The 26,784-nt window shown below is 39.3% G+C and overlaps 1 protein-coding gene across 1 annotated transcript in view; it reads right to left on the minus strand.

Moving 5' to 3' along the window:
- Positions 1-26,784, minus strand: part of LOC129738567 (uncharacterized transmembrane protein DDB_G0289901-like) — a 189,203-nt gene that overhangs the window by 22,161 nt on the left and 140,258 nt on the right. The window contains exon 4 of the mRNA XM_055729798.1: positions 279-620. Coding sequence (XP_055585773.1) covers positions 279-620 — 342 coding nt within the window. The remainder of the gene's footprint in view (positions 1-278; positions 621-26,784) is intronic.

Below are 26,784 nucleotides of genomic sequence, written 5' to 3' on the forward strand. Positions count from 1 at the left end.
ATTTGAATTTGAATTCCGAAATTTGAAAGTATCAATAAGAACTTAAAATTTTTGTTCAGCATTTTTCGCGGTGTGCTCCCCAACAATGTCTCAAGTATATCTAAATAGATGGTTGGTTTTCCTAATCCATTTGGACCAAGACCAAGCCGAAGAAATAAACCACCAGACAAAGTTATGTCTCCTCCATTCGGTCCAAAATAGTTCCAAAAATAGACATTTACAACACAGACTGTCAAAACTACTAACATAAATAGATACATATTTCTAGGCCTACTTACTCTTCTTGCAGTTCTATTCCACTATCATCTAGCCCGGAAAGACTGCCACCGTCTGTCGTGGCAGTGGTGCTGCTGCCTGGGACCGGATGTTGTGGATGCAGGAGCGGTTGCTGTTGCTGCTGATGCATCGGATGGTGGTAATGTGACATGTGATGGTAATGGTGATGAGGGTGGTGATACGACGACGGAACGGTGCCACTACTGGTGACAACTGTTGTTCCGGCACCGGCTAGGACCGCGGGCGAGTGGAAGAACTGGCGCTCGGCGTGTTCCGGAAGTGGGGTCGGTGTCTCGAACACCAGCGTCTCCACCATCGAACCTTTGGACGAACCGAATGAGACCCTGGAAGAGCACGAGAGAAAAAAGGAAAATATATGTTTTGTCTGGAGAGAGATTGGCTGACGGTGGCATAATTCTTTCTCAATGGCAGTTGTTAATAGTTATTTATGTTACATCATAAAATAATCCACAACGGGAAATGTCATTTCTTGATAAAAAAAATTCTTTTTGAAATTAAACCAATATTTAACCAAAAAATATACGACTGTCGCATCAATTTCTTTCTAATGCTCACGTTTAAAGTTTAAGTTAAAACTTTAAGGAGTGTCTATGTTTAATATGAAAAGTGTCAAAATATAAGCGGGAAAATTTCCAAAAATAACTTGTCATTTACCGAAGAAACGTTTCAAAATCAATTTTCAACTTGAAGTTATGGTTGAAAACTGTACAGCTTTTGCACGATTAAATACAGTAGAACATCTGTACATTCTTAGATACAGTCTTCCGTTATTCCAATGTCCACGAAAATCTCACAACTCTTGTTTAGTTTGTTAAAGGTAGTCACTAGTTAAAAGATGGTTTCGTTGAACCACCAGCGTAAAACAGAGTAGATTTAGACTCGAAGGACTCTCTCAACTTGCCATTTTTTCTATAGCTGTCCTCTCAACACGCTATTTTTCTATCAGTGCGGTCCTCTCAACACGCACTCTCAAGACTGCCCTTTCAACTCACCGTTTTTCTAAGCTGTTCTCTCTACACTCTGTTTGTTTTTATTAATCAGTGCGGTCCTCTCAACACGCAATCTCTAAGCTGTTGTTTCAACTCACCGTTTTTCTACAGCTCAACAAGCTGTTTTTCTATCAGCGCGGTCCTCTAAAAACGAAATCTCAAGGCTGTCTTTTCCACTCACCGGTTTTCTACAGCTGTCCTCGCAACAACCTGTTTTTGTAGAAGTGCGGTCCTCTCAACACGCCAACTCAAGGCTGTCCTTTCAATTCATTGTTTCTCTACAGCTTTCCTCTCAACAAGCTGTTTTTCTAACAGTGTGGTCCTCTCAACACGCAAACTCAAGACTGCCCTTTCAACTCACCGTTTTCTAAGCTGTCCTCTCAACACTCTGTTTTTTTTTTAAATTAATCAGCGCGATCGTCTTAACACGCAATCTCAAGACTGTCCTTTCAACTAACCGTTTTTCCACAGCTGTCCTTTCAACACGCTGTTATTTTTATCAGCGCGGTCCTCTCAACACGCAATTTCAAGGCTGTCCTTTCAATTCACCGTTTCTCTACAGCTGTCCTCTCAACAAGCTGTTATTCTATCAGCGTGGTCCTCTCAACAGACAATCTCAAAGACGTCCTTCCAACTCACCGTTTTTCTACAGATGTCCTCTCAACACGCTGTTTTGCCATCGGCGCGATCCTCTCAACCGCAATCTCAAGGCTGTCCTTTCAACTCACCATTTTTCTTAAGCTGTGCTCTCAACAAGCTGTTTTTCTATTAGTGCGGTCCTCTAAACACACAATCTCAAGGCTGCCCTTTCAACTCACTGTTTTTCAACAGCTGTCCTCTCAACACGCTGTTTTTTAATCAGCGCAATTCTCTTAACATGCAATCTTAAGGCTGTCCTTTCAACTCACCGTTTCTACAACAGCTATCTTCTCAACACGATGTTATTCTATCAGTGCGGTCCTCTCAACACGCAATCTCAAGGCTGTCATTTCAACTCATCGTTTTTCTTCAGCTATCCTCTCAACAAGTTTTTTTTTCTATCAGTGCGGTCCTCCCAACACGCAATCCCAAGGCTGTCCTTTCATTTCACCGTTTTTCTACAGATGTCCTCTCACAAGCTGTTTAGTTTATCAGTGCGGTCCTCTCAACACGCAATCTCTAAGTCTATAGCTGTCTTCTCAACAAGCCGTTTTTCATATCAGTGCGGTCCTCTCAACACGCAATATCAAAGCTGGCACCTCTCAACTTGCCATTTTTTCTATTGCTGTCCTCTCAACCAGCTATTATTCTATCAGCGCGGTCCTTTCAATTCGCAATCTCAAGGCTGTCCTTTCTATTCACCGTTGCTCTACAACTGTCCTCTCAATACGCTGTTTTTTTCAGTGCAGTTCTCTCAACACGCATCTTAAGGCTGTCCTTTCAAGTCACCGTTTTTCTGTAGTTGTCCTCTCAACCAGCAGTTTTTCTATCATTGCGGTTCTCTCAACACGCTATCTCAAGGCTGTCCTTTCAACTAACCCATTTTCTACAGCTGTCTTCTCAACAAGCTGTTTCTCAAGGCTGTCATTTCAACTCACCGTTTTTCTGAGGTGTCCTCTCAACACTCTGTTTTTTTATCAGCGCGGTCCTCTCAACACGCAATCTCTAGGCTGCCTTTTCTACTCACCGTTTTTCTACAGATGTCCTCTCAACCAGCTGTTTTTCCATTATTGCTGTTCTCTCAACACGCATCCTAAGGCTTCACCGTTTTTCTGTAGCTGTCCTCTTAACCAGTTTTTTTTCTATCATTGCGGATCTCTCAACACGCAATCCAAGGCTGTCCTTCCAACTAACCGGTTTTCTATAGCTGTGCCCTCAACCAGATGTTTTTTTCTATCAGTACGGTCCTCTCAGCACGCAATCTCAAGGCTGCCCTTTCAATTCGCCGTTTTCCTACAGCTGTCCTCTCAACAAGCCGTTTTTTTCTATAAGTGCGGTTTCCTCATCATTTAGTCTCAAACTTGAAGACTCACGCAGGTACGACTTGTTAACAATGCAGTAGAATAGTAACTTTACAATGAAATGATAAAAAGCACAATTTTTCTCTGAAATAGTGCAACCTGAAATAGTTTAGGTAAACACTGGTTAGCCATTTACCTAGTTAATAACTAGTAATAATAATAACTCCACTCAACTACTTTGAACAACAAAAACTGAATTGCGCCCTAGAAACGATTAGTCATCTGATGTCCTCAAGTTATTGGTGTTTTTTTCTGAATCAGAGAGACCCTCACTTAGAAAATATGTTTTAATCCATCATCAGGTAATATCATCTGGTTCAAAACAATCGACTCAAAACATGAGGGGCATTAAGATGGAAGAAATAGAAGAATATTGAAATAATCACCTTTGTATTTTTACTCAAAACTCAATAGAATATTCGACCGAATATTCAGCCAAATATTCGTTTGACAAAATATTTGAAAAGGTCAATATTCAATATTCGGCCGTTGGTCGAAAACTGCTATTAGGCACATCTCTAATTTGTTATTATTTTCATATTCGTCATTTTAACTATTCAAATCAATTTTTAGTTAAAACAATACATTTTTTGTCATATTCAGTCGTTTGTTAGCGTTTTTGTTTTTCATTTTATTTATTTTTTTTATTTTTTTATGTTCTTTTGAGCAACTGTACACATTTTTCATCGTTTGTTTGAGTAGTGGTGATATAGCTCAGTTGGAAAAACACATGCTTGCTGGGCCGATGTTTTCGAAAAATCGTTATAAACGAAAGTGCCACGACTAATCTTTTTATTGTCTCTAGAAGTTAGACTTTTGTTGAAATATTTAAGATATTACTTGATAGGTTGATATTTTCTTCCCCAGTTGCTAGTGTTTATAAACTCTTTCTCTGTTAAAAACATAAATCAAAAGGGCAGTTCTTAGAAGCTATAATCAATGGATCACGCGTCTCCGATGCATCTGAACAAATAAGAACGATCTTGGCAAGTCAAAGAAAACCGAAACAGAAATTAGTTTTCCATGCCCATCATGTTCACCAAGATCGATTCCCTTGTGCCACATTTATCTCAACTCGGTGCATCGAATCGACCACGTTGTAGGGGAGTAGACTAGCTGCGGTTTTCTGTCTGGTATGGTAATGACCGAAAGCTATGATGTCCAAAATATAAAGGGAAAAAACGTAAAGCAGTGAATTTTTCTTCCTCTGCCACTGAAAAACGCTGCAACTAATCGTTTCGTATTAATTTCTCAAGCAACAACGTATGCTAATTTCCGATGCCGTCGCAAAGAAAAACTTACAATCTAACAATCGGATTAAATCTCCCAAATTCGACTCTACGTCAGAATAAATTACCGTTGGGCGCTCGAGCGACTTATGTACGTTTGTTCCTAGATGTGGGTGAGTGTGCTCAAAATGCATGAATAATGAGGTGTGATTATTTTTGTGATTTTACTTTTAGTTCTGTGATAAATTTTCAACCATTTTACGGTTCGGTAGCCAACGAAAGTGAGATTCCGTTTGCGTGTCGATTGTGGTTAGTCAGACTGTTGTGCGTTTTTGAAAGCATCGTTCCATAGTGAACGACACACTTAATAGTACATGTGGAAATGAAATTGTTTGTCTGTTTTCATAATAGGCATAGTAGCGTAGACTGTCAGCTTGTGATTTGCGGTTGAATTATTTTCAAATTAAGCTTTTGTTTTTTTTTTGGTTTAGGTAACGTTGGAATGCTTGAAAGTATTTGGGAATGACAAAAAAATCAAACCTCAAATGTAGTTCTAAATTCGGATTAGGATTCTCTTTAATTTCTCAAAATTCATTAACTTTAAACAAAGTCCATCAAAACCAGCAATTGTTTAGGATGAAATATTAAGACATAAACATTTGGCAAACAACCCTACCTCTGAGCGGAACGTTAAAAGATAACTCCTCCCAAAGGTCGCACTCAGCTTAGCTCATGAGAATGGCTCATGAAATTCCATTGGCATTTGCGAGCAGATTCCCGGAGTCAAACAGCCCGAGATACTTTGCGCGAGGATGAGTTATTGTTATGGGTCTTTTCAATTAACTTCGCCAGTTTGGCTAAGGTTTTCCGATGCCGAGTGCGATATGACTTGAAATGGGCAACCAAACTCCCGGAAAACAATCCACCGAAGGGGAACAAAATCGGTCTGTTTTGAACGCGAGTCTCTGTAGGGAAACAACGGCGCCTTTGAGGGGTTGACCAATGGTGGAAAGCGTAATTTCTATATCTTTATTATCCGGATTAATTAATAGCGAGAGGAGTGATTAATCGTTGCTTTAGTCATCGTTCCGAGAATGGAAGATAAAAGAAAAAAAAATGGGGGAAAATTCCAATCAAAAGTGATGAGTTCAAATGTCAACATACACCCTCTATTGCTAGAAAAAACAGCCTCCATGACACTCAAAGCTATGGAACACTTCTAAGCGATTTGAATTCTTAGTAGGGGAGATAAGGGCATAACGAGCACCCGGGGCTTAATAAGCACTACTCTTTTCTACAAAAGTAAGTATTTTCTGAAAGAAATTTCCATGAGGATTTCTTTCGTACTACCTACACAGCAAGAAAAATTCGTGTAAATTTAGATCGAAAACGATGCACGAAAACGGAACATCGATTTCGATGTAAAATTCTATCACGGTTTATTTTTTCCAGGATGTAATTTTTGAGGCGTGTAAATTTAGATTGAAACCAATGCACGAGATCGAATCACTAAAGCCGTCGTGTAAAAATACACAGGGATGTAAATTTTTAAATTTATTATCGTAAATATTGATATTTTTGCTAAATATTCAGGTTTTTGCTTTTGTCTTTGAATGAATACGCCCACATGTATTATTTTTAATTCACATTTATTTACAAAACTGAAAATTAAAACACCATCACGGAAAGCGTCAAGCTGGAATTGTTGTTACATCCGATGATTCCCAGCACGCGGATGTTTTTACAGTTCAGCGTCATCAGTATCCTCGAATGGTTCCGGAACATCATGATCTTTCGGTCAGCACTTGGACACTTTAATTGATCTGACAAAAGTTTGTCCGGATAATAACTGTCCGGATAAATATCAGCCTTTGCGAAAATATCTGACCTTGCTGTAATGGAGAAAAAACTAGTCAGTTTCAACCGCATTCTTCATTTCACGTATACTTACGACTTTAAAAGACTCTAGAAGTGCTGCTGTAGGTAGCTACACCTTTGATCGACTCGTTTCCGAATAATTTTTCGACTTGTTTACTTTGTGCGCAAACTAACGAAATATAAAAAGGCAGAAGTTAAATATTTGCATTCAATTTTAAATCAAACAGATCTAACTTTACACGGTTTGTGACATAAATTTCATTGACCGGTTGATTTTTACACGACGCAATGTAAAATTACATCAAAACAGTTTATTTCTATCCTATTTTTGAAAAAAGTCTAATATTACATCAAAAGGAGTTTAAAATTACATCTTTTTGCAATTACACTCAAGAAAAAATAGATCACTCGTTTTTTAGATTCCGTGTACTTTTAGAAATTTTTTGCTGTGTATAGTATTTATTTTTCACCAAAAAAGAAATATCCTTATCATCTTTACAGAAATATTAAAAATAACCAGCTAGGTTCTCAAGTGACTGTGACGAAAATAGTATAATTTTTGAGCACCACGAAATAAGCATTTATGACCTTTAAATCATCTTGATCGAATATGTACGCACTGCAGCATGATTTACACATTGTTCCTCAATTTAGCAATGAACTATTTTAGTGTCTGAACACGAAACAATGATGTAGTTCACATATTATAGCTGTTCTCTATGGTTAAATAAGCGTTTTCCTTAAAGTGTCCATTATGCCCTTATCTCCCCTATAGTAAATCATGTGAAATTTCGAGAGGGTGAAAACACTTGGTGAACCACTCTTTTAGTAAACGGTATAAAAACAAAAATGTAAAATTATGAATTTTCTTACCCTTAATCTTGCTTAACATGCTAAAATAGACTGAGTCGATTTGGGGTCATTTTGAATTTCTCAAACCTTGGGGTCTAAAAAGCTTAGTTTTGGTCCAGAACTCATCCATGATTTTTCGCAGATTTTTTAAGTAACGTTTACATGAGTAAAAATTTTTTTTTATTTTATGAATGACCTTTTAAACGCTGAGTGTTCATTCGGGTCTTGTGAGTAAATTTGAACTTTTGGATTTGCATGGGAAAATTGAATATTTTGTACTGAAAAATCAACACCATATTGTTTCTTTTGTGGTACCAAACCTGCTTATGTTTTTTGTGCCAATTTATTAATTTCCTAAAGGAATTTTGAGCTTGTGATATAGCATGTCAGTTGCTTCCTGAGCTGATGTCCGTGAGTTCGAACCCAAGAGTAAACATCGATCACAGTAGTACTGGATAAGTTTTTCAACGACTGTCCGCCAAACTGCATCGTTGATATAAGCCGCGAATAACATAAAGTTATAAAAACGACTATAATCGAAACTAAAAAAAAAACTGAAGGAACAACTTCGTATTTTATTAGACAAAAAAGTTATTATGTGTTGAATGGGGGTATCTCTTTCGGCATTGATAAATAATAAATTCAATTGACATCACTGATCATAACTGACATTACTGGTGACTATAGCTTATAGCAAATTATGACTTCTTTACATGCAATACTTCGCGAGGCTCCAGAAATGATGTCAAAACAGCTAATAACTTTTTTGCCTCATAAGTTGCGAAGTTACGGATTTGAACAAAGTAGTTCAGCGGAGAATTTCGTTCAGGAAATTTAGAAATCCATTAGCTGGATCGGTTCCACAGAAGAATAAAATAATGATGTTGATTTTTCAGTACAAAATATTCAATTTTCTTATAAAAACCTCAATGTTCGTTACTTAAAAATTCTGCGACAAATCATGGATAAGTTTTGGACCAAAACGAAGTTTTTTACACTGCTTGTAGAAAAACAAATCGAGTCTTTAAGGAAAAACTTAAAATTGTAAAAAAAAAACTTTTCGATAATGCGCTCAGAAAAAAGGATTTCAAATCTATCAATTTTACCAACGATTCATCGTCCAACGCTGAGAGGACGGTGATTTCCTAAAAATAATGACTCCAAGTAATCGCTAACTTTAAAAATTGTAGTGATGATGAATAGTACCATCAGTTCGAACAAAAACAAGTTTTACCTAGAAAACGGTTAAAAAACCTTTAAAAATGTTCGTTCAAAAAATAAAAAGAAAAACAAATGATTATTCTGTTTGACAGAATGAATCTTCGCGAAAAAGTTTAAATCTATTATAAAATTTGAATTGATTTAGTGATGAACCTATTAAATTTTGGTTGATATTTTTCACCCAATGTTTAAAAAAAATTGCGTGAAATTTCGTTTTTCTTTAAACACATGAGTTCGTTTTATTTGCCCTTCTACAGTTATGTTTTAGTCAAAGTTTTTGATAATAATGAAATATGACATAAAGCGTTTCTTTCTATAAATAAATGTTGAATGAATGAAGAAATCATGCTATCATAAACAGAAATATTGCCTATAATTCTTGGAAGAATTCCAAGTCTGCCGAAAATAGAAATAAGCAGTGTTCGGCACAAAAACGCTAATCCGCTAATCGCTAGTTAGTCCGATAGCTTTTTGTTAGCGGTTTGATTTTGCCGCTAAATTTTGATCGAGCTAGCGAATTAAAAAGTTCCGCTATTTTTTGGTTTCGCTAAATGAAGACCGCTAACTTCCATTTACTTGTTTCAAATTCACGAATTATTACTGATAGAAGAAAACTTTTTGTCGTTTGACAAGTTAAGGAGACATCAGGTTTCATTCTTACACCAATATGCGCTTCAAGTGAAAGTGGTCACTTCGAATGATCTCAGGGCAGGAATGCCTCATACAGATTTACTTTTATTTTCTCTTTTAGTACTTCTTTTCTCAACATTCTTAGAAAAAGAATTCAAGAAATATGGTTAAACAATATTAAACTATTTAAAACATCCTTTATGTAATTCATAGCTAAAAGGTCAACTTTTCGATACTGTTTTTTTGCCTGCAAAAGTACAGTCCACGGCCTACTTGATCAATATTTTACGTGACTTTAGCATGTGCTTTTTAGGTTAAATGATGGATTTTCAATGGCTTTTCCAAATTTCCAAGTTTTTTTTATTTTAGATTTCAACGTTACTATCCCACCCGGCAAGTCTCGTTTAATACATGTACGAATCGTGCTGGAAAAATCCACTTTCTACAACTTGTTTGAAGTGGATGAGATATTTACTTTTCACAATACAGTTTTTCACTGGTATTTCAAATCAGGTAAAATAAAGATAAGATAAAATCGCCATAGAATGAATTTGGATTTTCATTTCATTTAGTTTTTATAGATCATCATAAGAATTTTGCATTCCTATTTGGAAAGTTTGAAAAAAAAGTGAAACCTGGTAAAAAAAAATTTCATCAGACTGGGCACAATAAATAATCCACCATATTTGTAAAGTTTTTGAGCAAACGAATTGAGATGCAACAATAATCCATCCTCTGGCCATGCTGTTTACGTTATTGTTAGTCAACAGTTAGCGATTAGCGATTAGCGCTTTAAACTTGAAGCGATAACTTTTTCAGCTGATTTAGCGGTTTTAATTAGCGATCGCTAAATTTGAATGAGTTAGCGATTTAATTAGCGCCGCTAATTTTTCAATTAGCGATGCCGAACACTGGAAATAAGTACAAAACCCTACGAAATATTTAAAACAACGTTCCTCTTATAAAAGAAATGCTACAGCAATTTCCAGTACATCGTAAGAAAGCCTGTTTTTTAAGCTTCTTTTCGAAATATTTCTACACGGTTAACAAAAAAGTGTTAAAAAAAAGCAGTTTTATGGTTTACTCCAAGGGTTCAACAAACATTTTGGTCTCTCAAAAAAGCCTAGCCTTGCCCGAAACTCGTTTTGTCATTTAAACATAGCTAACGGTCAAATAATTCGTTAACAAGAAAAAAAATAGCTGCATATATCTGCATCCTTCAAAATTATAACAAAAATAAAAAATGCATAATTTTAACCCGTTTCGGTAGAATAGTATGTTTATGTAAAACATTATTAAGCAAACATTGTTCATAACGTGAAGTAAGATGATTTTTATTGATTTTGGTCCAAAATAAATCCGTTTCCCTACTCTCTAATTCTTCTTATAAAACTGTATAACGATAAACAAAAATACCCTGGGTTGTTTTGTTGCAATCTCTCAAATATTTTTTGTGAAAACACAACTCAAAAATATTCACGCGATTCCGAGATAATTTTATTTTAACAAGTATTGTTTCAAATCAACACTATGCATTTTTACGAATAAATTTCCAATTTTATTGTCCTTTCTGAGCACACAGGCAAAACCAAAGCTGAAAACCAAAGCTAGTTTATATTGGTTGTTGAATGTATACAATTCATTTCATCTTCAAAAAAGTTCCCAAAAAGCACAAATATATAGCGTAACATTTCATAAGGGAGAAACTAGCAGTAAGCTCGAAACGAGAAAAACGCGTTTGAAATTTCGGAACATCTAATCATATCCTATTTAAAAAATCGACCACGTTTTGTCCAACAAACTCAAAGAATTTGCATTATATTCACTCATTGTTCGTTGGTTATCGATAACTTTAACTTTTTTCACTAAATTCCAGAGATTTTCGAGTTTCGCCTTTTTTTGTCTTCGATTACAGTTACGACTGCAAGTTTCGCCCAATTGTTCGGCCGTTTTTTGTTTTGGTTTTGAAGTTTCGCCTTTTGGTCCTACACGCAAAAACTAATTAGGCCGTTTTATCACACATGGCCCAACATGAATAGAAAAATTCTAGCGTAACATTTCAAAAGGGCGAAACTGTCAAATGTAAACAAATCGAGTTAACGGCCATTTCGGATGCATGCGGTTGCACTTTACCTAATTAACGCGGATTCATCTTAAAATCACTCAAAACTTTCAAAAAGTTAATAAAATTCAGTTGGGCGAAACTTCCTGTTGATGCATTTTCGTTCAAACGTGAAGTTACGCCTATACAAAATGGGGTTAATTTTTCTATTCGTGTAGGGCCAATAGGCGTAACTGAGTTGACCGTGTGTGACAAAACGGCCTAATTAGTTTTTGCGTGTAGGACCAAAAGGCGAAACTTCAAAACCAAAACAAAAAACGGCCGAACAATTGGGCGAAACTTGCAGTCGTAACTGGAATCGAAAACAACAAAAGAGCGAAACACGAAAATCTGTGAAATCATGTGAAAAAAGTTAAAGTTCTTGATAACCATCGAACAATAAGTGAATTTAATGCACATTTTTTGATTTTGTTGAACAAAAAGTGGTCGATTTTTTAACTAGGATTTGAATAGGTGTTCCGAATTTTCAAACGCGTTTTTCTCGTTTCGAGCTAACTGCTACTTTCGCCCTTATGAAATGTTACGCTACAACTCAAAAAGATATACACGCTCCCGATTTCAAACTCAAAATTAAGTTGTTTTGGTTCAAAACAGCACTTCAGTGGCAGCCCTCACCTTTGAGTTCCACTGGGCAATCTCAAAAATAAGTTCTTATAGGCATACTCAAAACTCAGTTCGTCAGCCAAACTCCAAATTATTCTTTTTTTAAGGCTGTTGATACTCAGGGCATTTAAGGAAGGCTACAACCCAGCTCCAGTAGATTGCATTGCAATGTAATGATTGCAAAGTTTGGAAATTCCGGTCAAAACCACTATGGACACTTCCGGATGCTGCAACAAGAAGTAACATTCGGAAGGTTCCAGACCCACGCTGTTTACCATATGAGGACAATGAAGATCACAATTTTACGTTAAGTGACGGAATTTTGTGACGATCGAATTGAATTCGCTAAATTCTTTTAGTTCAACAAACACAAAGAGAGTAAAATTTTTAATTCATTAAGGCCCATTTACACTGCATGTGAAAATAAACGTGAAAAATCTTAAAGGGTGATACGGTCAAAATTTGGTCAAGGGAAACGTGTGTAAATCGGGGAAATCGTTTATTTAAAAAAAAAACAAATTAAATTTCTTTTTCAAGTTAAATTAGTATAAAATTCAGGAAAAATATTCAGTTAGGCTTCCGCTTTTCGAAATCCGAATTGCCCGGCCTTACGCTTAACGCCTGCCATCAGATTTTGTACAGCTACCTTGACCACCTTCTTCGCCGCAGAAAGCCAGTTTGCCTTGAACTGCTGCTCGTCCTTAGCAGTTTTTTTGGTCTTCTTTAGGTTCCGCTTGACAATAGCCCAGTTTTTCTCAATTGGGCGGAGCTCTGGCGTGTTGGGAGGGTTCTTGTCCTTGGGAACCACCTGCACGTTGTTGGCGGCGTACCGCTCCATGATCTTTTTACCGTAATGGCAAGATGCAAAATCCGGCCAATACAGTACGGAACAACCGTGTTTCTTCAGGAAAGGCAGCAGACGTTTATTCAAACACTCTTTCACGTAAATTTCTTGGTTGACAGTCCCAGAAGCTATGAAAATGCTGCTTTTCAAGCCACAGGTACAGATGGCTTGCCAAACCAGATATTTCTTCGCGAACTTAGACAGTTTCATGTGCTTGAAAATATCTGCTACCTTTCCCGTTCCTTTTGCCGTATAAAACTCCTGTCTCGGAAGCTGCTTGTAGTCGGCTTTGACGTAGGTTTCGTCGTCCATTACCACGCAGTCAAACTTCGTCAGCATCGTCGTGTACAGCCTCCGGGATCGCGCTTTGGCCGTCGTATTTTGTTAATCATCACGATTTGGAGTCACTACCTTCTTGTAAGTCGATAGTCCGGCTCGTTTTTTGGCTCGATGCACGGTTGTAGACGATACACCCAGCTTATTTGCGGCATCTCGGAGAGAGAGGTTAGGGTTTCGCTTGAAACTACCGGCGACTCTCTTTGTCGTCTCAGTGGCTGCCAGTTTTCGATTTCCCCCCGATCCAAACTTCCTGGCTGTCAACAAACGTTCCCCAAATACTTTTATTACATTTGTAACGGGGAATTTGGCAACTTTTAGCGATTTTGCCAGCTTTGCGTGCGAGTAGCTTGGATTTTCGCGATGCGCGAGCAAAATTTTGATACGCTGCTCTTCTTCCTTGGACGGCATTTTGACAACTGAAGAGTGAATTCCAAAATCAAAATAGGAGCAAAATTCTAAACACACAAACCTTCAAAATGAAGGGTGTTCAGGTTTTTTAAATGCAAAATTGAAAGAAATACGTCAAGTTGAAATTGACCAAATTTTGACCGTATCACCCTTTATTTTATCAATAACTCAACAACGCGACGAAATTAGGTTTCGTGACATAGTGCAATCGATTGGGAACAGTACTGTTTTTATTCCGATTACTCCGCCATGATGAAATTTCCGCAGTGAAAACCGGAGAAATCTAAATAAAAGCAATTCTAGAAGGTTTCCAGAAATAAGTCCGGCTGGAATTTCATCCTTCAACCATTTCCCCTCGATTCCACCATGTTACACATGCTAGTTGTGCCGCGTTTTTGAGTTAGTGATAAAATAAGATTTTTTCACGTTTATTTTCACCTGAAGTGTAAATGGGCTTTTAGGTCGAACTTATGTTTTGCTCCCTCGCCGAAGGATATAAGGTAAAGTTGCCAGATTGCCCGGTTTTATCCGGGTTTGCCCGGATATTTGATACAAAATTTAGGAACCGTCCGGCCAGCCCCGGTTGCCCGGATATTATTGGAAAATGCCCAGATTTTGCCCGGATCTATTCACTTTACTTGGCAAATCAAACTTAAAAAAATTGCGTTGTATTTTTTTTTATTTAGCCACCGCTAAAAAAAATTTGTTTAAATGTTTGAGTAAATTATGCAAAAATAATCATGAAAGGATTTTTCGAAGCCTTTAATACGATTTAAAACCTGTTTATAAATTTTGATGAAAACATACGTTTTTCAATTTGTTATCATGATTTTTTTTGAGATATTTCTGGGTTTTGACAAAATTTGCCCGGATATTGCTCAGATTTTTGGTCTTCAATTTAGAAATGGAATGCCTTGATTTTGCCAGGCTTTCAAAGAAAATTACCAGATTGTTCGGCCCGGACACGTGCTGAAAAAAATCTGGCATCCTTAATATAAGCGATAAGTTTTGAACCGTATCGCATCGCAAGGAGGACAAAGGAAAGAAGGAAAAAACTCAACTTCAAGTTCATGGAATCGAACTATGAATTGAACCCCGGTCAACTTAATTTTAAGTACCAAAAAGGAGTGTGTACCTTCATTCACTAAGTTACGGTCTTGGATAAAGTTGTTCAGCAGATTATTTTCCTTTGGAGAATTTATAAATTGGCACGAACACAATTATTTGGCCCGGTACCAAAGTCGAAAGAAAAATCATGTTCGTTTTTCAGAACAAAGTTGTTTATTTTCTAATACAAATCTACTCTTGTAAACATAACTGTAAAACTTTGCAAAAAATGTTGGATGATTTTGAACCAAACAAAACTTTTTGGACCTCAGGGTTTGAGTAATTCGGAAATAACTCCAAATCGACTCAGTCTACTCCTGTATGTCGTGTCCCGAAGCCACTTCGCCTTCCATTTGGGTTTTGTCGGCCATATTTGCTTTGGTAGGATTGTCCATTTTTTAAGGCAACACTTGTGACGTCTATCGCAATCAACAATTACCAACAGAATGGCCAGTTACTCTCCGCTGCTCTCGTATCTGACCGGCTAGCTTCAACGTTGACTTATGTTATCTCTTTTCTGCTTTCAAATGGTATAGAGATAAGTTATTGACTTCTCTTTCAGCTTATCCGAAAGAGCGGAGGGATTGTATTTTGCGTTTCTCCATACATATTTTTTAATAGTATTTTTTTTTTTTTTTTTTTTTTTAAGCCAAAGGAACTATGCGTTCGTTGCACTGATCTAAAAACTATCTTATTTTCCATTTTCCTTAATTGCCTAATATTGTTGGATATAGCTGGCATTTATATTTATCCCACTTGCTCTATTCACTACAATACTCTCCTTGTCTACACTCCCTTTTTGCTTTATTCAAGTCTTTTCATCAGTACAAATACGTTTAAAGTTTTGTTTTTAATCCCAAATTTATAAAAAATCCTTCATATTTATTTAAAATTTTCAAGCAATACATTTTCGTATCTTTCTTTAATCATAACGTCCTATTCTGAGGAAACTCAAATTTGTGTGCAATGTTTTCTTATTCCGCGGTGAACAACTCAAAAGTGGATTTAAAAATTTTAGCGTGTTTAAATGTCAACATTCATTCAAATCATTGATCAGCTGTTTGTTTTCTCGATTTTAGTAATCTCGTCTCGTCGTAGTTCGAATAACTAGTTTTTTTTTTATAAGATTTAGTGATACAAAAGAAAGTTTAGTTATACAACAGAAGATTCAGTTGAATATGGAGTACACAAATTGATCTCCAAATCTTGCCGGTCTTCTAGTGATGCGTTGAGCCCGGACTGAACCTTCAGGGCTGGAACCTCTAGCTGCTAAATCCGGGATTCGCTGTTCCGTTGTTTCGTCCCCGTCAGGCATGTTACTCCAATCAACTTTCTTAACATCTCGAACATTGCGCTCATACTCAACTCCAGTCGGACTCATCACCACAACCTTTGCTCCATGACGTGCTACAACTTGGAATCGCTCCGAAGAGAAGGTAGGATCAATTTTGGATTTTCTTTCTTTTGCGAGATATACTTTGTCTCCAATCTGAACTGATGATTCCTTGGCTCCTCTAGCCGAATCGGCATATTGCTTACTAGCCAGTTTAGCTGCAGCATCTTTCTCTCTTATATCAGTGCGATCTAAAGTTTTCCTATTGAAATCATTCCATAAACTTGGAAATGTTCCACGAAATTTTCTTCCCACCATCAACTCGAACGGGGTGACATTGAGGCGTGAGTGTGGGATCAAAGTATTATGATGGTGCACATACTTATTTAATGCCATCCTCCAGTTAACGCTATCTAATTTCGCTGCTGATACAGCTTTAATCCTCTTCTGGTGTCCAATAGAATTTTTCAGATTTGGCGAGCGTTCTCAATCTATCTGTTTTTGTAGCTCTATGTAGAATAAATTTGTCTGTGAAGGTTAATAATCCGAGGAAACTTTTTACTTCCCCACAGGTCTCTGGTGTTCTGAAATGTTTGATAGCGTTGAGTTTCTCTTCTTCAATCATCCAACCGGATGCCGTAAGAGTGAATCCCAAGAATTTGACGTTTTGACTTCCAAACACGCATTTGCTGTGATTGATTCTGACGTTATGGGCAGAAAGCTGTTCGAGTACTGCGGACAAATGAGTATCATGTTCCTGTTTGCTTTTACCGTACACCAAGATATCATCAAGATAATTTTTAACTCCATTGCAGCCTGCCAGGATTACTCGCTGCATTATCTCTTGGAAGATGTCCGGTGCGTTAGTTAAACCAAAACATAATCTTTTACACCGGAACATCCCAAACTCCGTGAAAAAGTTGGTGAGGTGTCTCGAGCCTTCGTCTAACTCCACATGGAAGTACGCGTTGGACAAATCAATTGTCGAATACCATGTCGCGCCATCCAGGTCCGCCAAAATACTTTCCAAAGTAGGCATACTAAATGGTGTTCTGTGAATATATTTGTTAGGTCCTCTGAGGTCTATTACTAGACGAATATCGTCTTTCCCCTTAGGGACGACAATCAGAGAGGAGCAAAACGATACATCCATCTCAATGGTAACTGTTTCAATTATATCTGCTAATACGAGTTGATTCAAACGTTGTTCAACTAGCGGTTTTAATGCAACCGGAATATTCATAAATATGTTTCTACATGGTTGAACTGATCTGTCGTAATCAATCTTAACAGGTGCTATATTGAATTTCGGAAATGGTTGGGAGCAATCTACAACAGCAATTTCCCCAGCCTCGGTATTGTAGTTTTGGAGGTTGTTTTCGTTAACAGGAACATTAACTCCCATCATCAGGATGCTATACCGCAAGGCTGTGGTTCTACTCAACAAGGATTTACATGCTTCGATAACGTAAAATTTTTCTACCAACACCGGGCGGTTGACTGAAATAAAAAGCGGTGCTTCGAACGTGCCTCTAACGTCGATTGGCTTTTTACTTGCATATGCTTTCAACGGTATGTCGGATGTGCTACTGATATTGTACAATTGTACTCTTGATTGCTCTCTCTCTAATAACTTATCGAATATTTCTGTTGTCACAGTGTTAACTTGTGCTCCAGAGTCTATCAAGAAACTACAAGTCAATCCCGCTAGTTGAACTGTAATCATGCCATCTTCTGCCGAGTAGTTGGAACCAGAATTTACAGAGATGTTTGCAATGGGAGCCTGTTTAATTACATCAATGGAATATCAAAAAAAATGAATCAGTTTTCTAGTTGAATTCAGTTATCTTTAATTAATTTTTGATAAGTGTCATTAAAATGAATGTAATTCTAACAAATGTATTTCACTGTCCCGAAAATTAAATGGTTGCGCAAACAAAAAACAAAATTAAAAATTAATTCTAATAAAAAATAAAAACAAGTATACTTAGTTTAGTCGATATTTACACGTACGTTTGCTTCGGCTGTAAGTTCATCTTCGGTTTTCTCTACTAGTGCTATCTTCTTCGTTTCGATAAGTTGTTCGGTAGATTCTAGCTGTCGTTTTTCACCTGTTCGAAATGATGTGGGTAAGGGCTTCTGAAATATTCTGGGATGATGAGTGATGCCAACTATTGCATCGAGCGCAACGTTCCTGTGGTTCCTGATCCAGCTGTCGCTGTCGGAAAGGAGCAGCTTTCCAACGTGGGTTCCAAACGTTCGTGTTACGAGTTCCCAAAAAACGGTTACGTGCTCGTCCGCGCTGACCAGAATTCGATTGCCAAGATCCAGATGGTACCGATGATACTTTATCCGCACTAGAAATGTGCGCAATTGCAGCTGACGTTTGTTTTCCGTGTTTCATCTCAAAGAACTGTTCGTTTAATCTAATAGTTTCGATTTTTCGCACTTTATCAACCAGGTCAGTGAATTTTCCATCACCACCTAGCATTTCTAAAGCTGTTACACGAACTTCTTTATTTCGAGCGTGAGCTGCCACTGTGCTCACAATTTCAGAGAACTCCTTGCCTTCTCCGAAATCGCACATTCGTGCGGTTGTCCCAACACGATGTATGAAACACAAATCGGATTCACCAGGTTCTTGTTCCATCATTGTTAATCTTCTTCTTTGCAGCATTATATCCGAATCAGAGTTAAAATAAGCATTTAAACGACTCAACGCATTTGAGAATGGAAAATTTTCCGCAATGGGGTCATCCTTTGCTGATTTCGTGTTACGAAATATTTCGAGCAGACGACTTCCTGCCTTTAGCTTGAAAATTGTAAACTGTACACTCTCGTCAACAATTCCAGCTAACTTAAGAGCATCTTGCAGAAGCTCTTTCCACTGCTCAAAATAATGCCGAGTTATCTCTTCGTTCTCCTTAGCTGATCTGCATTCGGGAATGCTAATTGATGCTATGGACATTTGATTAATGGATGCCAAAAATCGTGATTCCTCGATCGAAGATCCGGTATTATGTGTTCGGTGTACATGTTCAGTTGCATTACTTGCTGTTGGTTTCCGGGTACTGGATGGGCCCAGTTCACGATTAAAATCGTCGCTATCTATTTCCGAAGGAGCTTGCGAAGGCTTGGTCAGTCGCGTTTGAAGGGAAAGAATAGTCTCACGCGCTTTCTTGAGTTCGTATTTCAAAGAAGCATTCGCAGCTTTCTCATCATCCAACTGTTTTGAAACTTGTTGCAGTTTTGAAGTTTTCTTTTTCGATACACTGTAATCAAATTATACGAACATTAAAAAATATTTTAATTCAAGACCTTACAATTCTCCAAAGTTTTATCTCTCTTTTTTTAGAAGAAACCAAGGGTTTAGTTTAGCTGTTCAGTCTCAGGATGTAAACCGAGATGAACATATTTTCTTAATATATATATATATATATATATTTTTAGAGCTTCATTGACACATTGCTTCTCTCTCTTTTTTTTTTTTTTTTTACTGTTCAGTCTCAGGATTTCAACCGAGCTGAAAGTATTTTCTTTAATTGTTTGGAGAGCTGACAGAAACTTTGTCACTTGCTTTTAATTTTTCATCCGTATCAAATTGAACATGAGACTCTCGCTCACAAATTTCAAATCAACTAGAGAACTCTCGCTCTTTCTTACCAAGGTCAGAGATCTCTCGCTCTGCCTTACATTTCATTCGCCGGTCAGAGATCTCTCGCTCTGCTTTACATTTCATTTGCTGGTCAGAGATCTCTCGCTCTGCCTTACATTTCATTTTCCGGTCAGAGATCTCTCGCTCTGCCTTGATTTTTTTTGTTTTATACGACCCTTGCAATAACACAGATTTCGATCTTGACGGCATTTTTTTTCTTTACGCTTGGCCTAGTGACTATTCCGTCAGATCTCCAACAATTATTTCACTTTGCCTGGGGTTTTATTTTAATACTTACCGAGCGGTTTCGGTACCGCCTGCGCCATTGTCGTGTCCCGAAGCCACTTCGCCTTCCATTTGGGTTTTGTCGGCCATATTTGCTTTGGTAGGATTGTCCATTTTTTAAGGCAACACTTGTGACGTCTATCGCAATCAACAATTACCAACAGAATGACCAGTTACTCTCCGCTGCTCTCGTATCTGACCGGCTAGCTTCAACGTTGACTTATGTTATCTCTTTTCTGCTTTCAAATGGTATAGAGATAAGTTATTGACTTCTCTTTCAGGTTATCCGAAAGAGCGGAGGGATTGTATTTTGCGTTTCTCCATACATATTTTTTAATAGTATTTTTTTTTTTTTTTTTTTTTTTAAGCCAAAGGAACTATGCGTTCGTTGCACTGATCTAAAAACTATCTTATTTTCCATTTTCCTTAATTGCCTAATATTGTTGGATATAGCTGGCATTTATATTTATCCCACTTGCTCTATTCACTACACTGTAGTAGGGCCTTCTTCTAGCCTTATTTGCGTTTGATATTACTTGAGATTATAAAGCTTTGCACTGATTTTTAGCTCAGACTATAAGTGCTTGAATGCGAGTTAGCGAAATCTACACTCAGACTTGCGACAGAGAGCTTCCTGGGCTAGATAGTAAATTGAAAACGAACATGATCTATGATTTATTGGTTTTAAGATTCAATGGGCAAATTTGTACAGTTTATGTATGAAGATTATTCTTGTATTGTTTTTCTTGGAACTGCGATGGATGTGTAGTTGCGGGAAAGCTAAAAGAACGGGTTGAGGTTGTTTTAGAACCCATTACAGTCCATCAGGAGAGGTCGCATTGCACAATTTTACAGCTTGGAAATTAGGTTAAGTTTTTTTTCTTTCTTATGTTTAATGCTAAGATTTTTTTTCTCCCATGACTCAGTTTACAGCTCGTGTACCCTTTCTTCTTACCGCTTCCAACGAAATTCCAAAATTTTTCTTACCCAGCAACGAAAGTGAAAATAGTAGGTAGGTACTTCGCTATGCCGCAGGGCAAATTGAAGCGGTGGAAAAATAAACGATGGGTGAATGAAGAAAATAAAAAGAAATAAACCGTTTGCCACTCGTCACTTCAGGTGATTTCTCGCCGAAACCCTACACGGTTAATGGAATACGGAACATAATTAGGGAAAATAAAGACATTTTAATTACCCGACCCGGTCCAGGGAACACCGCAGCATAGGGAGGGATGATGAATTTGTGGAAAAAAATACCACGCTGCTTTGCTCTCGGGTGTTAGAGAAGTTTCAATTCTAGCTCAAGGTGATCGTTGTTTATCCGAAGTTAATCTTCGGGAAACATCATCAAGTAAAAGCCGCCCAGTTGAAAGATTGGTATGTGCTTTACTCCGGAAAATTTCTATGAAACAGATACCTCTGGGCGTCATCGTTTGCGTAAACATGAAACAGGTTGCACAACTTTCTGTCCTTCACGGATAGATTGTTTGGATAGTGTTAGAAGTTTTTCTCTAAAAATTTTCAGACTGTTTTCACATCTAAACAAAATAAAGAGCATAAACTTATTGTTCGTTTTCTATGCTTTTCAAGTAAAAGCTTTAAAAATTAATCTCAACTGCAAATTTTTAGGTTATCTTGAACTGTAAAAAGCCACACCTTTTTTATCTACCATGAAGGTACAACTTTTGATGCAAATGCCACGGCAGTAATTTGCTAATCGCAACGAAAGCGTAGTTAAGCGACCATGACCCACTGGTGAAATAGCGCTTTTTCTATTTATCGAAAAACCGCACCAGTTCAACCACTTAGTAATGGCACACCATTATTGTGCTCCGGTTATCGGTTTGTCGCGTTCGTGAAATGAATGGCTCCACGGGTACGACAAAAAAAAATCGCTCAAAATAGCGTACCGGTTGCCTTTCATTAGCCCGTGCGCCGCCGTTATATTTTCGCAGCTCGTCGATGATATCGGCCTGGGCCAGGGCACCCATTCATAGTCAAGAGTCAATTGGATAAGCCAACCCGCTAAAGAAGTTGTGGGCGGACAATAGTATGGCGGCCGACGTGTGCGGCGCGGTTGGGTGAAGTAATGAAAACACAATTAACTCAATTTCCGGCTTCAATTGATCGATAGATGTTTCAATTCAGCTACACATTCCATTGGAAGTAAACGAGCTCTTGTGTGTTTTTTTTTATTTTTGAATTATAACAATATTTATTTCATCAGTTTATAGATTACTGGTTTAGACTATGAAGTCATGACTCAGATAAAGAATAGATTCATTGAAATGTAAATAATGAAATGATTTTTTCTACATTAAACTGTAAACCGGTTCGAAACAAAACATCCCTCTAAGGTGCCCTTGGATATTCAAATCTATGTACTCCACTTGGGGTCGTAGACCTGGTTCCCACCTCGAACTTTTTAACACACTATCCTTCAAAAGTGGGAAATATATTCGTGCTAGTGCGACTTGAAGTCTGAACCCTGCTCTCACAACTTGAGAACCGACATTGACTCAAGATTTTCAAATTAACCTCTCTTCTTCGTGACTCGAGGTCTGATCTCTCCTCTTCGCGATTCGAGCCCTGATCTCTTTTCTTACGACTCGAGATCCAACCCCTCCTCGCATCGACTCCAGGTAGACAAACATCCCTCTCCCCTGCACGACTCAAAACCCGCACTCTCCTCTAGCGACTCGAGATCTGACCTCTTCTCGTAATGATTGAGGTAACCACTTATACCCTTCCTCTTGTTTATTAAAGACCTGATCTCTTTTCTTGTGCCCGCCGTTTGCCGATCGAGAACAGCTATTCTTGACTCTCGCCTGTCACAGCACACGCGCGGGACTTAGCGCAACTACTCGGATGATTCCCGACGAAGACCTCATCCTACACCGACTCGAATGGCTCACCAGGCGCCGAGATCGTGGAATAACCCCTCTCCCAACGATTTCCACTGCGAAGAAGGTCAAGTCATATCCCCGCAGCTTCGATCGTTGGGAACCACACTACTGAGATACTCCACGAACATGAAGCATCCTACGCACTAACGCGGCGTACCCACGGCATCCGCTACGTAGAAGATAATGTCTTATATTAGTAGCTTCAAACCGTGGGGTCAGACACACTCTACTCGACAACCACTCGTCGATGGGGTCAGTCTACTCCGACTGTTGGCCGTTCTTCTTGTATCCCCCCCCCCCCCCCACAGTGATAACATTCTACACTTACTCAATTGGCTCACTCGGTATCGAGAACCTCTCTACCCGTGGGTATTCCCCACCAGTGGTTTTCCCCCTTCCTCCGAAGTCCGCTTCGAGGAAGGTATTGTCTTATCTCCGCAGTTTCCCCCGTAAGAAGCGACGCTACTCGGATACTCCCCGGCGATGGGGTATCCTATAACGTTTCGCAGCGCACCCATGACCTCCACTACTGAGAAGATAATGCCTTATCCTTGTAGCTTCGATCAAGGGACCGGACGCACAAATCGGTAGTTGTACTTCATGAAGCATCTTTAGTCAGGAATTGCGTCATATGGAAGTCCACTTTACCGTGTCTTCTTCTGATCCAGCTTCCGATGTGCAGGATCAGACGATGGGTCCTTCTTCCTCTCGTTGAGCTGTCCCACAGCTGCTGCCAGTTGGACATAGAGTCCTCATTAGCGGGATCTCGTACGTTGGGCGTGTCTTTATTGTCGTAACAATAGACATCCTCCTCTTACAAAACCGAGATGGCCATGACGCCCGCCACTACACAGGCGGCTTCGGACGAGATGGTCCGGTATCCACTGATAACCCGCAGGTTCATCAGCCGCTGAACGATGCTAAGTGCCAAGTGCAGGTTACACTGTCTTCCCATGGCCTGCCTCCAGGCCACCGCTCCGTACCGCAAGAGAGACGTCACGCTTGATAGTATCCTCCTCTTGCTACTTCGGATTGTGAATGCGGCCCACGGCAATTGCCGCTCTCTTATACATGTAGTCAACATGACTCGTGAAGCTGATTCTGTCCTCGATCATCGCCCCTAGGCACTTAATTGCGCGTTTGGACGCGATATCACAGGGTCCAACTGCAATGGTACCTGTTGTAGATGAGATTAGGTTGGTGATCAGCACCATCTTGGTTTTGTGGTGGGCTAGACGCAAGTACTTAGAGTACATCCAGCTTTCCACTGCCTGGATAGCTAATGTGGCAAGTAGCTGTACCTCCATTGTCGAGGTCGCCATAAAAAATTCATCATCCGAAAATCCTACGAGTTCAGCTTCCGATGGGAGGCTCATTCGTAGGAGCTCGTCGTATGTGATGTTCCACAGAACCGGGACAAATATTGACCCCTAGGACACACCCGTCGAAACCTCTTGCATCCCTATTCCCTCACTGTAGTTGGCGATTATGGAAATAACTTTCCACTTCCCTTATACAGATATGCCAGGACCCTCATTTGGATGATCGATAACGCAATCGCTGTCCAAATGACGCTGTTGAAGGCGTCCTTCACGTCGGGAGTGAAAACCGCGCAAAAGCGGAGCCCTCTCCTCTTCATTAGCCTGGCTCTGTTCTCTATCTCGATAACAGAGTGGGTGACGTCTACGGTGCTGCGTCCACTACGAAAGCCAAACAGTTTCTGCGAGAGTCCGCCCTCGCTTTAAGTGTACCTCTTGAGTCGGTTCTGAATCACCTTCTCCAGGACCTTACCCGCTGTGCTCAGTAAACAGATCGGCCGGTACGCCGATCGGTCTTCTGGAGGCTTACCCGATTTTGGCAGAAGGACCAGTTTCTGCCGCTTCCACGTATCAGGGAACACCCGTTCCGTCACATATCGCAGTGGAACATCTCGACGAACTTCACTGCGACGTTCGGAGTGCCGTCCAGTCCGGAGGCTTTTCTAGGCCTCGGCAGTTCTTCCGCGGACAGGTTGTCCAGAAAGCTGTAATAAGCTGAAAAAATGTACTTATTATTATTATTATTATAATTTATTTGAGACCTTTTAACCACCCGGGTCATTCGGGACTATGAAAAAATGTACTGCTTCTCGGAATACGACGCTCAGGTATATGCTCCCACTTAGAGTCGACACTGCTACTGACTTGAACGTGTCCAGTGTAAGGTATGATCTCCGACGCCTTTCTTGGAACGAACCACTTCTTGGTTTCAAAGACTAGGCAAGAACTTCTCCATAGTAGATCCTGTGGGAACGTCGTGTGTACGGTAGAATAATTCCACCGTCCAGGAGTATCCGAGTAGAGTCGTTTTCTCTGAGTAAAGCTGATAGGATAGATCAAGACCTTCTCCGCTGTGCAGGCCGTAGTAAAGGGGTATTTCACTATCCAGGGATACCCTCTTAGTACAATGCAAATGGCTTTCGTCGCTTGAGTCTACTTGAGTCTGTGAAGGAAGACGTCTTTGCAGGGAATCACATGAGATACTTCGTGAAAATACCGGTGAATAGTTGTGAGTCTACAATAATCGACTCCCGATCGTACCAAAACAAATAAAGAAGACCGAGTATTAAGAGTCGTTTCTTACGAGTTGGGCAACGGGGATAAAACAAGACCACTGAGATTCCTCAGTGGATGTCACGAGAAAAAGGGCGTAGGAAACATCGGAGAAGCATTGATCAACATTCTTCGACCTCGAGTCGTTAAGAGAAATGATCGGACCAAAAGGAGAGGTATTTATTTATACGTACGTTTGAACTAGGAGACCAAAACGACATACCTTCGAATACGATAATATTGACTCCAATGTGTTTCCGAGCTTAAGAGGTTCACTTAAAAAACGCTTCTGTATATTCCAAGCCCTGTTAAGAGGTCAGTACAGTTTTTCAGTCAGTATTTCTTCTATATTCGTCTACCATGCAGAGCGCTAAATGCACACAAATAAGCTTAAGATCATTACATCTGCCATATATTTAACCCTTCGTTTCAGATCGGCCGGAACGCCGATCGGTCTTCTGGAGACTTACCCGATTTTGGCAGAAGGACTAGTTTCTGCCGCTTCCACGTATCAGGGAACACCTGTTCCGTTACATATCGTTGTAATGAAGACTGGAACATTTTGGCGAACTTCACTGCGACGTTCGGAGTGCCGTCCAGTCCGGGGGCTTTTCTAGGCCTCGGCAGTTCTTCCGCGGACAGGTTGTCCAGAAAGCTGTAATAAGCTGAAAAAATGTACTGCTTCTGGGAATACGACGCTCAGGTATATGCTCCCACTTAGAGGCGACACTGCTACTGACTTGAACGTGTCCAGTGTAAGGTATGATCTCCGACGCCTTCCTTGGAACGAACCACTTCCTGGTTTCAAAGACTAAACAAGAACTTCTCCATAGTAGATCCTGTGGGAACGTCATGTGTACGTTAGAATAATTCCACCGTCCAGGAGTATCCGAGTAGAGCGTTTTCTCTGAGTGAAGCTGATAGGATAGATCAAGACCTTCTCCGCTGTGCAAGCCGTAGGAAAGGGGTATTTCACTATCCAGGGATACCCTCTTAGTACAATGCAAATGACTTTCGTCGCTTGAGTCTACTTGAGTCTGTGGAGGGAGACGTCTTTGCAGGGAATCACATGAGATACTTCGTGAAAATACCGGTGAGTAGTTGTGAGTCTACAATAATCGACTCCCGATCGTACCAAAACAAATAAACAAGACCGAGTATTAAGAGTCGTAGGAAACGTAGAAGAAGCATTGATCAACATTCTTCGACCTCGACTCGTTAAGAGAAATGATCGGACCGGAAGGAGAGGTATTTATTTATACGTACGTTTCAACTAGGAGACCAAAACGACATACCGTCAAATACGATAATATTGTCTCCAATGTGTTTCCTAGCTTAAGAGGTTCAGTTAAAAAGACGCTTCTGTATATTCCAAGCCCTGTTAAGAGGTCAGTACAGTTTTTCAGTCAGTATTTCTTCTATATTCGTCTACCATGAAGTGCGATAAATGCACACAAATAAGCTTAAGATCATTACATCTGCCATATATTTAAAA

Source organism: Uranotaenia lowii, chromosome 1, assembly GCF_029784155.1.
Source record: "Uranotaenia lowii strain MFRU-FL chromosome 1, ASM2978415v1, whole genome shotgun sequence".
NCBI classification, from domain to species: Eukaryota; Metazoa; Arthropoda; class Insecta; order Diptera; family Culicidae; genus Uranotaenia; species Uranotaenia lowii.